The 15,546-nt window shown below is 50.9% G+C and overlaps 1 protein-coding gene across 2 annotated transcripts in view; it reads left to right on the top strand.

The window, feature by feature from the left end:
• Positions 1 to 4,769: 4,769 nt before the first annotated feature.
• Positions 4,770 to 15,546, top strand: part of Cnnm4 (cyclin and CBS domain divalent metal cation transport mediator 4) — a 34,615-nt gene continuing 23,838 nt past the window's right edge. The window contains exon 1 of one of the 2 annotated variants that reach the window (XM_021258023.2): positions 4,770 to 6,229. In XM_021258023.2, coding sequence (XP_021113682.1) covers positions 4,852 to 6,229 — 1,378 coding nt within the window. In that variant the 5' untranslated portion in view covers positions 4,770 to 4,851. The remainder of the gene's footprint in view (positions 6,230 to 15,546) is intronic. The other variant, XM_004844374.4, reaches the window with a different exon arrangement.

Here is a 15,546-nt window from a genome sequence, read left to right on the forward strand (position 1 = left end):
TAAAGGGCCACAGCAGGAGTTGGTGGCACATGCCTGTAGTCTCAGCACTGGGGAGACTGAGGCAGGAGGATCACCACAAGTTTGAGGCCAGCCTGGGCTATATAGTGAGTTCAAGGCAGCCTGAACTACATAGTGAGACCCTGTCTCAAAAAACAAACAAACAGAAAAGGAAAAAAACTGGCTTCTGGACACTGTGGGTATGAAGTAAGGCTCCTACTTGCAAGGAGCTTTTTAGGCCTGTCATTGGCTAAATTCTCAGCCCCTGCAGACAGTTTGCTTATATCAGGCATCTGCTGCCCTGCCTCCTTCCTCCACAACACTGATTGGTTGTGCCTCTCTGACTAGGCTTTTTGTGACTGCTATTGATTATTGCTTTTATTGGCAAAGAGCACACCAAAATAAAAAAAAAACACAAGTGTTGGTGCAGGGAGAGAGTACAGTGCTTTGTGTGTGTCTCCAGGGCTGGGGAAAGACCTTCAGGGGCTCAGTGGTCAGCCTGGTCCCTGTGCTTCTTCGTGCACCTCTGCAATTATCTAAGGATGTTTGTCTGTCTCCTTCTCACAGGGCGAGCTGCATGCGGCCTTCCCTGCATACCCAGAATGCCTGGGTCTCCATTCATGCTGACATTGAGGCAGGGTTCCCCAGAAAACAGTCATTTCAGGGTTGGGCCATCAACCACACCTCTGCTCATTCTGCATGCAACTGCCCCAGCTGTCTAGTCATCACAATTTGGGGTTAGGGGTTTGGTTCCAGAACAGCAAACAGCAGCAGCAGCAGCAGCCCCAGCAATTACTCTTACCACATAGCCCAAGAATATTCCCAGAGTTGTCCCATCATGTTCAATATCTAGGCCAATGCTTTTAGCTGTATTATCAAGCTTACTGCCATTTATAGATTAAAAAGAAAACACAAAAAAAACCAACCCTGGGGCTAGAGATTGCAACGTGGAAGACGAGGATTTATGTTTGGGTTCAATTTCTGTATCTGTACATTGGAAATAATACATACCACTTAGGGTTGCTGACAGGATTAAATAAATGCTACGTATGTGTTTACTTGTTTATTGCCTATTTTCTGCTCTAGACTATAAACTCCAGCAAGCAAAGGCCTTCGCTTGTTCATTGCTCTCTTGACAGAGCCTGAAATCAGTGCCAGGTACATAGCAGGTGTTCAATAAATTCTTTTTTTTTTTCATTAAGTTTATTGGTATATTTTAGGTATACAATACAGTTACATTCATTGTTGGGAACTTGTACCTTTACACGATGTATCTTGGTTCTTACTTTTTCCCCCTTCCCCTGCCCTCCCTTCACCCCCTCCACCCCTCCCTATATACAGAGACTTTGTTTTCATTTTTTCCTTTTCTCATATTTTTTCTTTTCCTTTCCCCTACCCCTCCCACTTCCCCTACCCCTTTAGATCTTGTCTTCCTATTTCACATTATCAATTATACATTTTGATCCTTGTTTACACTTTTAGTTTCTCACACCAGAGTACCTATTCGGTATTTACACATGTGTGTCCTATTTATTTCACTTAAGAGTATGGCCACAATGTGCATCCATTTAGCTATAAATGACTCTAGTTTCTCATTCTTTATGGCTGAGTAGTAAGTAGTCCATTTTATTAAAAAACAAAACAAAACCACATCTTCTTTATCCAGTCTCCAGTTGATGGGCAATTGGGCTGTTTCCAAGCCATAGCTATTACATACTGTGCCGCTATGAACATAGGTGGACATATATCGCTGTGGTATGATTCTTTTAATTCTTTTGGGAAGATACCCAGCAGAGGAATAGCTGGGTCAAATGGGACTTCTAATCCTAGTTTTTTGAGGTATCTTCATATTGATTTCCACAGTGGTTGCACTAGTCTGCACTCCCACTAACAATGAAGAAGGGTTCCTTTCTCCCCAGACCTCCACCAGCATTTAGTATTGGTTGATTTCTTGATAGCAGCCATTCTTTCTGAGGTGAAGTGGAATCTCAGTGTTGTTTTCATCTGCATCTCTCAAATGACCAGTGATGTTGAACATTTTTTCATATGTTTATTTGCTGCTTTTACTTCTTTGTCTGAGAAATGTCTGTTCATTTCAGATGCCCATTTTTGAATTGGGTCTGATTTTTTTTAAGTTCTTTATATATTCTAGATAGTAGTCCTTTGTCGGAGGAACAGCTGATAAAATTTTTTTCCCATATTATAAGCTGTCTCTTAGCTCTGTTGGTGGTTTCTCTTGCAGTGCAGAAGCTTTTTTGTGGGGGGGGGGGTACCGGAGATCGAACTTGGGACCTTGCGCTTACAAGGCAGGTGGCGGAGCCACTGAGCTAAATCCCAGTCCCTGCAGAAGCTTTTTAATAAGATGAGATCCCAGTTGTTGATTCTTGGTGCTAGCTCTCATGCTACTAAACTTTTATTCATAAAGTCTTTTCCTATGCCAATGTCTTCAAGAGTTCTAACTTATCTAACTTATCTAACTTATCCTATGCCAATGTCTTCAAGAGTTCTAACTTATCTTCCAGTAAGTTTAGTGTTTCTGTCTTAATATTTAGATCTTTAATCCACTTCAATTTTAGTTTAGTGGATGGTGAAAGATAGGGGTCTAGTTTCTTCGGCAGGTTGAAATCCAGTTTTTACAACACCATTTATTAAGTAGGCTATCTTTCGTCCAGTGAGGGTGGTTAGCTCTTTCGTCAAAGATGAGGTGGCTGAGTATGTCTGGAGTTGTTTCTGCATCTTCTAATCTATTTCACTAATCCTTGGATCTGTTTCTTTGCCAGTACCATGCTGTTTTTATCAGAGTGGCTTTGTAGTATAGTTTCAAGTTGGGGATTGTGATATCCCTGTCATGTCTCTATTGCCTAGAATTACTTTTGCTATTCTAGGTCTCTTCTTGTTCCAAACAAATGTTTGGATTGTTTTCTCTAGTTCTGTGAAATACATTGTTGGGATTTCAACAAGGATTGCATTGAATCTATTTAGCAGTTTTGGAAGTATGGCCATTTTCACTATATTGGTTCTTCCTACCCAGAAGCAAATGATTTCTTTCCATTTTTTTATATCCTCTTTGATCTCTTTTTTCAGAGTGCTAGTTCTCAGTGTAAGATCTTTTCCTTCCTTCATTAGATTGATTCCTAGATATTTTTTTCTTTTTTTTTTTTGGATGCTATTGTGAAAGGAATTGTTTCCCTAATTTCTCTCTCAGTAAGTCTGTTATTTGTGTACAAGAAAGCTATCGATTTTTGAGTGTTGACCTTGTGTCCAGCTACTCTACTGAATCTGTCAATTAAGGCTAGAAGTCTTTTGGCAGAGTTTTTAGGGTCTTCTATGTAGAGTATCATGTCCTCAGCAAATAATGACAGTTTAACTTCTTCCTTTCCTATCTTTATTCCTTTTATTTCTTTCTCTTGTCTAACTGCTGTGGCTAATGTTTCCAGAACTATATTGAACAGAAGTGATGATAGTGGACATCCTTATCTTGTTCTTGATTTTACCATGAAAGCTTTCAGTTTTTCACCATTTAGTATGATGTTGGCTGTTGGTTTTTCATAGATAGCCTTTATCAGGTTGAGATAAAAACCACCTATTCCAATTTTCTGCAGGGTTTTTATCATGAATGAGTGTTGGATTTTGTCCAATGTTCAATAAATTCTTGTGCCTAAACCGGTATGGGGGCACACATCTGTAGCCCTGTAATCCCAGCTGCTTGGGAGCTAAGGTAGAATTGCAAGTTTGAGGCCAGCCTGGGAAATTTAGAGATAATATCTCAAAAAAAAAGAAAGTACCCTTGCATCTGTTTTCCTACACATGACTCACATTTATCCTTCTGTATAGCAGAGTAGTACTCCATTGTGTATGTATATGGCCTTGAGACCATAATGTTAAGTAAAATAAATCAGACACACAAGCTTAAATATTGCATAGTTTCTCTTATATGAGAAACCTAAAGTAGAAACGAAAAGCAAAATAAAAGATAGATAATAGGAAGTAGGGAATAGGTCTTTTACAAGTGGAAAGGGGATCAAGAGATGGAGGGAGGGAAATGGGATGTGAAAAAGAACGAAGATGTGTTAAGTACATGTACCAACTCCCCACGAGGAATCTAATCATTATGTACTGCAAACATGTACCAATAAAAATAAAAATTTAAAAAGTAAAGACCGGTCTCTGGGTTCAAACTCCAGTAACCCACAAAGCGAAAATGAAACACTGGTGCCCACAGGTAAAGGGCAGGAGGTAAACCTTGGGCAGAGCCTGGCTCATCTACACTCTTAGATTGCCAGATCTGCCTTCGACCCCAGGCAGCCCCTAGCGGATGGGAGCTTCGAGCAAGGGCTGGAGGTGGGGGCCAAATTCTGGCTGGTGAGAAGGTCAGCAAAATCCACAGAGCTTCAGTGCCAGCCTAAGCCCTCAGGTTCCCTTTTTCTAAATCAGGAAATGATTTTTCTTGCCCTAGCGCAGCGGCAGAGAGCTGGGGACGAAGTGGAAGCAGTCCAGCGGGCACGCAAAGCCAGGGAGCCAGGAGACTGGGCAAAGGCAATGTCTGCAGCAATGACAGGCGAGGATCCGAGAGGGACATTGGAGTAGGCGGAGGGTACAGCTCACTCAGCACTCACGCCCATCCGCGGCTCCAGCATAGTTCCACCTTAAGTGCCTAGACCCCTTTAAGGGGCGCCCGAGCCCCGAGCTAGGGCGGGGCATCCCATGCAAATGAGGGCGTGGGCCGGCGGGTGGGGCGGGCGGGGCGCTGACTTGACGTCAGGGCAGCGGCCCGGGCAGTTGGCGCGGCGGCGGCGGAGAGGCAGGAGTGGTATCGCGCAGCCCGGCTACGCGGCGGCGGCGGAGCCGAGCAATATGGCGCCGGCCGGCGGGGGCGGTGGGCCGACCCAAGGGCGCCTCCTCCTGGCTGCGCTGGTGCTCCTGTGGGCGCGGGGGGCCTGGAGCCAGGGCAGCCCCCAGCGGGGCGCGATCCTGGGCATGAGGCTGGCGAGCTGCAACAAGTCGTGTGGGATGAACCCGGATGGCATCATCTTCGTGTCTGAGGGCAGCACGGTGAACCTGAGACTGTATGGCCAGAGCTTGGGCGACATCTCCAGCAACCTGATCTCCTTCACCGAGGTGGACGGCGAGACCTCTCACAACTCCACCGCCTGCCCAGAGCTCACCAAGGACCTAGTTGTCCAGAAACTGGTCAATGTGAGCCGCGGGAACACGTCCGGGATGCTCGTGGTGCTCACCAAGTTCCTTCGGAGGAGCGAGAACATGAAGCTGTACGCGCTGTGCACCCGGGCACAGGCTGATGGCCCCTGGGTCAGGTGGACCGACAAGGACTCGCTGCTGGTCATGATGGAGGAGCACGGGAGGATCCTGCCCCTCTGGCTGCACATCCTCCTGGTCCTGGTGCTGCTGGTGTTCTCGGGCATATTTTCTGGCCTCAACCTGGGTCTCATGGCCCTGGACCCCATGGAGCTGCGCATCGTGCAGAACTGTGGCACTGAGAAAGAAAAGAAGTATGCCAGAAAGATTGAGCCCATCCGGCGGAAGGGCAATTACCTGCTCTGCTCGCTGCTGCTGGGGAATGTGCTGGTCAACACCTCCCTCACCATCCTCCTAGACAACCTCATTGGGTCCGGCCTCATGGCAGTGGCCTCCTCCACCATCGGCATTGTCATTTTTGGGGAGATCTTACCTCAGGCGCTGTGCTCCCGACACGGGCTGGCTGTGGGTGCCAACACCATTGTCCTCACCAAATTCTTCATGCTGCTCACTTTCCCCCTCAGTTTCCCCATTAGCAAGCTCCTGGATTTTGTCCTGGGTCAGGAGATCCGCACTGTTTACAATCGGGAGAAGCTGATGGAGATGTTGAAGGTGACGGAGCCCTATAATGACCTTGTGAAAGAGGAGCTGAATATGATCCAGGGGGCCCTGGAACTAAGGACCAAAACGGTGGAGGATATCATGACCCAGCTTCATGACTGCTTCATGATCCGCAATGATGCCATCCTGGACTTCAGCACCATGTCAGAGATCATGGAAAGCGGCTACACTCGCATTCCCGTGTTTGAAGGTGAGCGCTCCAACATTGTGGATATTCTATATGTCAAGGACTTGGCCTTCGTGGACCCCGATGACTGCACCCCCCTCAAGACCATCACCCGCTTCTACAACCACCCGGTGCACTTCGTCTTCCATGACACCAAGCTGGACGCCATGCTGGAGGAGTTCAAGAAGGGTAAGGGCTGTGCCACTCGCCGATTACATGTCCCTGGTGCCTCTCGTCCTCCTGTGTGTTCTGTGTCTGCAGATTTTAGTGTTTTTGTTGGGCTGACCCTTTGCCCATCACTTCCTTCACCTCTGAGGTGAACAGTACTAGGCACAGTTCCTAAGTGTTTGCCGGCTTTGAGCTCCTGTGCTTTGTGCTCCAGATGAATCAAAGTGGGAAAAGACTTGCTCACTTGCCGGGACAGGGCAAGACCTTAGGGAGCAGGACAGAGCAAGGCCAACGCCCAAAAAGAGGCCAACGCCAGATGGAGAGGTGGGATAGCCTGGGGAAGGGGCTGGGCTGGAAACCTTCTTTGGGAGGGGACATTGAAGGGAGCTCCAAAAGATGGAGTGGTTTGGCACTCAAGGCAGAAGGAACCAACAGACAACCTGAGTGGGGGGAAGCCACAGATGTTCTCGTGGGTTGACAGGTGGTGTAGCTGGCACATTGGCCCCACTGATCAGCAGTTGGTGGATGAGAGGCTGGAGTGTCCAGGCCCTGGGTGGACAGTAAGTTTATGAGGCTGGAGTGTCTGGGCCCTGGGTGGACAGTAAGTTTATTCTAGCCTTGGAGCCCTGGAAAGTTTTCGAGCCAGGGAGTGACATTACTGGAGTGCTGAGCCCAAAGAAGCAAAATGGGGAGGTCTCATCTGCCCTCTTCCCCGAACAGTGCCAAGTAATGCATTCTGCTATTCGGCAGAGGAAAGCAGATTTAAGTTCAGTGATTGTGCTGTCTTTCCCAGGCACCAGACTTAAGCTTGCTCCTGTGGTCTGCGGGAGCTGTGCTGGCCTCGTGCCGCCTTGTGCTCGCTTCTCACGTGTGTTCTTGGCTGCTTCTCAGGTGGTTAGAGGTGCTGGGAGGGTTCACTACATCTGCAGCCTCATAGCTCCGCACACACCCTTCCCTTCCTTCCATCCAAACTTTCCTCCCACCTCTGCCACCCAGAAGTCCTGAGTGCAGTAAACAAGCCAATTATGGAGGAAAAGCCTCCTGGGCTGCAGGAGGTGAGGAGGCAGACGGGGCCCTCATTAGAAAGGGGCCCTCATTAGAAAGGAACGGGGAGGGGGTTCTTCAACTCAGTCTCAGCCTTCTTTCCATAGAAGAGCTGCTGAGGTTGAGGCTCAGGCAGAAGCCATTTTTCTTTATTTTGGTGGGGGGGGGGGCACGTACTGGGGATTAAAACCAGGGCCTTCACATTGAGCTGTATCCCCAGACCTTTTTAATTTTTTATTTTGAGAGAGAGTCTAAGTCAATAAGTTGCCCAGGCTGGACTCAAACTGATTTTCCTGCCTCAACCTCCCAGAGTGCTGGGATTGCAGGTGTGCACCACCACCACACTTCTGAACTCTAGCTTAGACCAAGCCCAGGGTCATTTCTGAACCAGATAATGAAGGACAGTCTTGGAGTGGGCTAGGGAGGGAGGAGTTGGTTTGGCCAGGTTTGGTCTGAAAAGATGCTAAGGTCCTGATCAGTGCAAGAGTGGTGGGTTATACCCTACCTTGATAAGTTTGCCAGACTGGATCTAAGCACTAGAGCTGAGAGTGACCCAAGGACTGTAAGCCAGAATAGGAGACAGCCAGGTGAAGGCCTCGCTGCAGAGACTGGTGGGACATGCCTGGGGGTGCTCCCAGAGGACCCAGGAACTCGGTCCTCCTCAGGCACAGCTGGGGTGGAGGAGCAGTGAGGAGCATGCCCACCTCACCCTCAAACCAGGGCCTTGGACTCTTCTCCAAGTTGCCTACTGGGGAACCTGGGGAAGACTCCCAGGGCAGCTTCCTCCTTGGCCACTTCTGTGGTCTCAGGGACTGTCTTGGGTGTCACACCCATCAGCCCAGAGGGATCCGGATCCACCCAGTGTGGACTGGCCTTGCCCAGCATGGCTGGGAGCTTCTGGGGCTTAGCGGCCATCCCTGGACTCATCTGGTAAAGAAGCGCCTTTTTGTTGTGCTGAGAGAATAGCTCGAATTGCTTAGGCAAGAGCTCTGCTGAGCCTAATTCTCCACACTCACCTCGGAATGTGGGGATGCTTGTGGGCTGAGCTGAGCCCTGCAGGGGTGCCAGCAATCCTGGGAAAAGCAGGGATGGTCGGCCCTGGCCGGCCATCCTTCCCTGCTTCCCAGAGGTTTTGGAAGTTATAAATTGCCACACCAGGTTCCTCCAAGGGTGTCCTTTCCCAGGTCTTTCTGCCTGACATCTTCCTCTATTCTGGCCAGGTTGAGGCAAGCACCTTGGATACATCTGCAACTTAAAAGATTTTCTTTACAAATTTTGTTGTTGTTGCTGTTGTTTTGAGTCAGGGTCTCGATCTGTAGTTCAGGCTAGCCTTGAACTTGCATCGATCCTCTTGGCTCAGCCTCTTGATCTTAACAAGTTTAATGTTTGGAAGGCTTCCCTTTTGGTTAAGAAAAAACAATTGAGCAAGGTCAGTACGGCCAGTGTGGTCAGCAGCAAGCACCAAAATTAGAGCTGGGGTGACTCCGAAGGTCCTCTCTAGAACACCCCCCCACACACACTTCCAGATTGGCTAAAGTTTCTGAGCCTGGCTCTGCCAGGCTGCAATTCTCTTTTCGGGTCCTTTTATCCTCCTTCCCCAGCCAGCATGACGAGCTCCTGAGGGTGGGAGTGCTGCCTGTGTTCCCCGGACTCAATGCCTGGCAGAAATGGGTCTTCTGGAAATGTTTGCTGAACAGGTGAATGAACCAGCGGGTGAGTCGGTGACTATCCGGCAAACCCCCCTGAAGTTGCCTTCTTCCTTGAACACACCAGGACACGCCCACCTGTGGGCTCTAGCTGTTCTCTGCCCCAGAAGTCAGTGGACTCACCCTTTCCCTTCATACTTGCTTCAGCATCACCTCGGTGGGGCCTTCCTGTCACTCTGTTTAAAACTGCAACTCCTAGCCAAGTATGGTGGCACAGGCCTGTAATCCCAGCAGTCTGGGAGGCTGAGGCAGGAAAATGGAAAGTTCAAACCCAGCCTGAGCAATTTAGCAACATGGTGAGACCCTGTTTTAAAACAAAAAATAAATAGGGTTGGGAATGTAGGTCAATGTGAAAGCCCTGGGTACCTTAGTACCACCAAAAAAGAAAAAAAGGAAGAGAAATGTGACTTTCAAAAACAACCCTCCAACCTCCATTCCACTTGATTGTCCGCATCTCCCCTACCCCATGCTCATTTCTCTTTAGCATCTGTAGGGTTGCTGATTGGCTGTGTTGCCATCTCCTCCCACCAGGAGGAGCTCAGGACGTCTCTGTAGCCCCTGATCTGCTTTCGGCACATAGTGAGGCCTCAGTAAAACATCACTGGTGAATTAATGAGTGACCTTTCAGCTAGGGAGCTGGAGTGACTGCACCTTGAGGAGCTGCTGAGGGATAAAGAGACGATGCTGTCGTTATTGGGAGCCATGCATATGTGTTCAGGATCCAGGTTGCCCTGCTCGGGTCCCTTTCACCATGCCTCAGTTTCCCTGCCAGTATGCAGTCTGTGGCATTCCTCACTAAGGGGTGAGCTTCCCACAGAGCAAGACAGGAGCCAAGGCCCCAGTTGCAGTTGCCAGTTGACTCCACGCATGAGCCTCATAAGACTCCCATGCCACACGTGGGAGGACACCATGCCTGGTGCCCCCAGCCTCATGGGGATGTGCCAGCTTAGCAGGCCACTGAAGCTCCTGTGGTCTGAACCTTGCCCTTCCTCAGAGGCTGCTCCTGGGACTGTTTCCACGTGGTTGTGGGGGTGTGGGCTAGCCCACAGCTGGGTCCGGAGCGAGTGTGCCCTGCTCTCCCAGAGGCCCAGTTCTCATTTGCCTCTACTCCTGATGCCTTTGCGGACCCTGGAGCAGGGTCACAGAGAGCTCCCCCTGGATGCTGTGCTCCCAGAGGTTGGGGCTCAAACCTTGCACGGAACCCACTGTCCAGCTTCCTGCCCCTCCCGAGCACTCAGCTCCTCTCCAGCCAGTTTAGCTTTCTCCACCCACCTCATAGGAGTCTACACTGCCTCGTGGAGCTCTGTGGACACCCCACCCAGCCAGAGCTGGGTTTAAATTCCACCCAGCTTGGTCATTGACCTAGGAGGTGACCTTTGCCCTGTTACTGGTCTTCTCAGCAAGCCTGTGGGATGTCATTTGGAGGGGACAGAAGGCCAGAAATATTTTTATTAAAAACCTCTCCCAGTCGGGTGTGGTGGTGCATGCCTATAATCCCAGCCCTCTAGGAAGCAGAGGCAAGAGGATCTAAAGTTCAAGCCCAGCCTGAGCAATTTAGCCACGGAGACCCTGTTCCAAATTTTAAAAGTAATAATCATTTTAAAAAGGGGCTGGGTATGTAGCTCAGTGCTAAGTCCTGGGTTCAACCCCCAGTATCAAAAACAAAATAAAAGAAAAACCCAAAATAAAACAAAAAAGCCTCTAAAGCCAGGCATGGTGGCACATGCCTATAAATCCCAGCACTCGGACGTGAGGCAGGAAGATTTCAAATTCAATCCCAGCCTGGGCAATTTAGTTGCTTAGTGAGACCCTGTCACATGAAAACAAACAGAAAAACTCCCACATTTCCATCTGTGTCAAGTCAGATTCTCCCACCTGCTTCCCTCTGTAAAGTCAAGGAAAACACACTGCGTGATTTTTGCATTCGCTTCTGGTTCCTGTCACCTCAAACATCCCCTGGTAGCTTATGTTCCCTACCTGTCTCCTTCCCTGTTCCTTTGTTCAGCAAACGACTCCACTTGTAGCAGCCAGTGTGTCAGACACTGCTGTCTGTTGGGAATAAAACGGTCCCATTCACAGACTCAGCCTCCCAGGGTAACGCGTGCAACCAAGCCTGAGCCATGCAGGGGCGCAGACTGGGCACAGTGGGCCGAGGCAGGACGAGGAGTGAAAGTCAGGGCCAGAACGTGGCTTTGAACACCAGAGGTTTTTGGCCTCGGATTTGGGCCCATGTTGTCATTGCCCTGCTGTAGAGAAAGGAGGCAGTTTGGTTAGGGCAGAGGTCATAAGAACGCTGTTACCCTCTCAGGGTCCTCCGGATGTCAGGGCTTCTCACCCTCAAACCTGCCCTCAGGCACCTTCTGCTAAAGGGCCCTCTTGAGCCCAGTGGATCCGGGCTGTGGCCCGAGAGCCTGTGTTTCCGATGGCTCCCGGTGGTGGTGCTGGTCCTGGACCACAGGAACATGCACATGAAGACACCCATGTGGGTGAGAGAGGGAGGCCAGGACTGGGCTGAGAGCACACAGGATGTGAGGAGGGGCCAGGGATGGGCTGATAGTGCCGGTGCAGAAAAAGCCTGCCAAGCACATCCTTGGGACAGTGCAGCCCGGGGCACTCTACAACGGGAACAGCACAGCAGTTGAAGGGTGTCCAGAAGCCGCCCAGGGCAGGTGTTTCTGAGAGTGACAGTGGCTGCCCACTGCTGGATGGCACTCGGCAGAGCAGAGGTCCCAGCAGGGCAGCTGACAAAGTGCCGCGACTGGACTGCTGCTGGCTAGGTGCCGGGGAAGGGGTAGAGGTGGGGGTGGAGGCGTGGCCCTGGAGTGACCCCATGTGTCCCTTGCTGGCACCAAGATGCCTTCGGGTTGGTGCCCATTGAGGAACCAGGCCGCAGAGCAGTTTCACAGATCTGCCGGTGACAGATGTATCCTGCAGCTGGGAGATGCTGCCTTTCCGCTCCACCCTCTGGAGAGCTGCTTGGCACCCTGGGCTCCACTTTCCCAAAGCTGTGGCTTTTTTTGGAGACAGGCTTTGTAGTTCAGGCTGGCCTCTCGGCAATCCTCCTGCCTCTGCCTCCCAAGTGCTGGGATCACAGGTGTGCACCACCACTCCTGGCATTGTGGCTTTTGGGGGGGGGGCGGGTTCCGGGGATCAAACTTGGAACCTTGCGCTTGTGAGGCAGGGGACAGAACCACTAAGCTAAATCCCTGGCAGCTGTGGCTTTTTAATTAGGACAGCAGCTTCCATTTTCCCAACACCTTGGGTCAGGATGGGACGCACTGGACAACAGTTTCACCTGGAAAATGGGAGAGGTCAGGACCCTCAAAGTCCCAGGAATGTCCTGCTGAAGCTGCAGATAGCGGGAGGGGACCTTGGAAGGAGGCTTCTCTTGTCCCTAAAGTCCTGGGAGACACTGCAGTCAGGGAACATTTTAGCAGGGCCTCCAGAGGGTCTAGACATGGCCTGGGCCACCTGCTGTTCTTGGACCAGAGCCATGGGACAGAAAATGAGCACATCCGTCCTTTGTGCCAACTTTGGATAAAAGTGCCGCTGCCTATTGGGACTGCTTCTCACCCCTTTCTGGAGGGGCTATTTTTGGGTTGCTTTTGTTTTGTTTTGTTTGAGACAGGGTCTTGCTGCGTAGCCCAGGTCATCTTTGAACTCCCAGCAATCCTCCTGCCTCGGCCTCCCGAGTGCTGGGATTGTAGGCACGCACCACCACACCCGCCTCTCCAGACAGACCTTGAGATACAAGTGCCTTCTCTCTGCCCATCTTCCGCCTCCCTGGTGTTGTCATATAAATGAGCCTGGCACAGCGAATACCTTGGTGTCTTCGGGCAGCAGGTAACCCCCTGTGCCTGGGCTACTGTTCCCGCCAGCTTCCAGGTCCTGTGGGGTGAGGTGGTAAACATGCTCATCATTCACTCACACTCACCAAGTGCTGGTGCCCAGAAGCCTGTGGGGAAGGTGCACAGGAGGAAGGACGGGCCCGGCCCTCTGCCACTGTCCCAGTGCCCGAGCCCCCCGTATGGCAGGCTACCTGCTCGGCCCAGGCTGCAGTTCTTTACTTCTCTGTGCCCGGGATTTTGAGCCTCAAGGCAGAACTTGCCCCACAATGTGAGGGTGGTAAGGTTTCCCCCAATGCCCACCTGGCCCTGTGTGAAGAGAGTGGCAGCAGCTGCCCTTCCTTCGCTCCTCCTGTGCTCTGAGCCCTGCATCTACCATGGAGCACCTCAGCCCTCGGATGCTGCCCTGTGGGACTGGCCTGTCACATGCCCTCACACTTGGCCATGCCAGGACAGCCTGGGGGTGGGGGGGGCTTTGAGGCAAACTGAAGGCCTCTGGCTCATTCCGTAGCCTGTTACTTAACCTGGGCTTCTTACTTCAGTTCCTGCTTTACTTACTAGGTGATGATTTCTTATATTAGTCTTTTATTATTTTCTTCTTAGGCATAAAAGAGAGGCAGCTTGTTCCCAGAACTTTAGAAAGCATACACAAATCTAAACAAAACCAAGCCACAAACCTGTGACCAAGAAAGATAGATAGTGATACCTTTTGCAGGAATTCTCTTTCATTGTTTTGGTTTTACAAATCATGCCACAAATAGCAGGATCAAAATCATCTTCATTTTCCAGCCACGGTCTCTCTGGAACTGCCCCGAGGCCTGTCACAGTGGAGTCATTGTCTTGGGACAGTGCTGTGGCCTGTTCTCCAGGCAAGTTGAGATGGTTTTGCAGATTGCTGCCCTGATGAGCAGCGGCACCCTTTGCCATCCCTGGCACCCTCAGGAGCCGCCTCTTCATTCATGCCATGCAGCTGAGCCCGGAGGCCAGGTGTGCAGGGCCAGCCTGTTGCCACGGGCTTAAGCCTGGTAGCACCGGTGAGTCCCCAGAGGTTACGGTGCTGCAGGGCTGATTTCCTGTGATCTGGGCAGGGCTCTTGAAAGACTGGTTCCCCAGGCTCTCTGGAATGCCTGGGCTCTGGCCAGCGGCTGCTCGGAGCCTGGTCGGAAGAAACACCTCTTCTACCAGCCCTTGCTGGATTCCCAGTGCCCATGGGCCGCACCCACTGCTCACTCCCCTTGCAGCAGTGGGTGGGTATGGGTGTGGGTGTGGGTGGATGCACAAGAGGCTCACTGACATCCCCACACACCTGCTCCCAGCTCCCCATATGCACAGATAGGCCCTCCCACTCACACCCCACATGCAGATAGGGCCTCTCCCACACACTCACCCCTCCAGCACGCAGGTTCACACATGCACTGCACACACATACACCACAGCCTGGAGCCCTGCTTTGAGCTTCAATCTGTCCCTCATTAAGCCTTCCTAAGAGTTAGTTAGAAGTCATATTGATTGATATAGCTCAGGTTGGCCTTGAACTCATGGCGATCTTCCTGCCTCAGCCTCCCAAGGCCTGGTGTTACAGCAATAAGCCACCACGCCCAGCTCGTTGATTTTTTTGAGACAGGGTCTCCATATGTAGTTCGGGGTGGTCTTGAACTCACTGTGTAGTACAGGCTGGCCTCAAACTTGAGGTGATCCTCCTGCCTCAGCCTTTGGATTGGTGGGATTACAGGTGTGCACCACCACACCTGGGATAAATCAGTTTAAAAAATAAGCTAATGGGGCTGGGATTTAGTTTAGTGGCATCTCTGCCTTGCAAGTGCAAGGTCCTGAGTTCAATCTCCAGCACCAAAAACAAAACAAACAAACAAAAAAACAACCCAGTGCTTGTGCAGTGCAACACTCAAATTAGTCACTGAGTCTTGGCCTCAGAAATATTTCTCCTTTGTGGCTGGTGACTCACCCCTCCACTTGGTAACAGTACCCACTCAGAGTGCTGTGGGAGGGCTAGAGGAAGTCAGGCATGCAGGGCGACTAGCTGTGCCCCCCACACAGTAGATATTAGCTGCTGTAACAATTGCTGTTGTTATTGTCCACAAGGTGCTCCAGTTGGCACCGACTCTAGCTCATGGCCTTCAGTTCTCTGGTGGCATTGGCTGCGGTGGCAGGTGGCCCTTCTGTCCCGCTGTGAGGTTAGAGATAGTGCAGAGGCAGACAGCCAAGCCCCCTGCAGAGTGACTGCTACTTCAGATCATATCTTATCTGGAGCCTGGGCTCATTTGTAAGGCTAACAAACCAGAGTTTGGGGGAGGAAATGCAGGGAAGAGAAACTCAGAAACAAGGAAATTCTCGTGTAATCATTTTCTCCTGCATATTAGAAACCATTGCCATCACGGTTCTGTGCTGACCGCAGGAGCAGAGTGTCAAACAGGCTGCTGGGGACATGGGTCAGGGGCAGAACGGCCCGCTACCAGCATCCGCTCCTTAGGGACTTGGGGTTGATTTGTTTGTTTTGGGGTTCACCAGCCCCAGCTCCCTCCTGAGGATCTCAGCAGGGGAGGGAAGAGAAAGAGAAGGATCCCAGGAAAGACCCCCTAGGCCCAGTTTCCCCAGAAAAGCCCCAGCCCCAGAACAAAAATTCTTTCTTTTTTCTCTCCCATGTGATGGTGAATCCTGTTGGGACCATGCCCCACATGCTGTACACAGTGTTGCTGTGGAAGGACACTTGTGTCCCTTTGTGACA

This window comes from Heterocephalus glaber, unplaced genomic scaffold (genome assembly GCF_053883595.1).
Source record: "Heterocephalus glaber isolate CG9 unplaced genomic scaffold, H.glaber_assembly_v1.0 deba00000470, whole genome shotgun sequence".
Classification (NCBI taxonomy): domain Eukaryota; kingdom Metazoa; phylum Chordata; class Mammalia; order Rodentia; family Bathyergidae; genus Heterocephalus; species Heterocephalus glaber.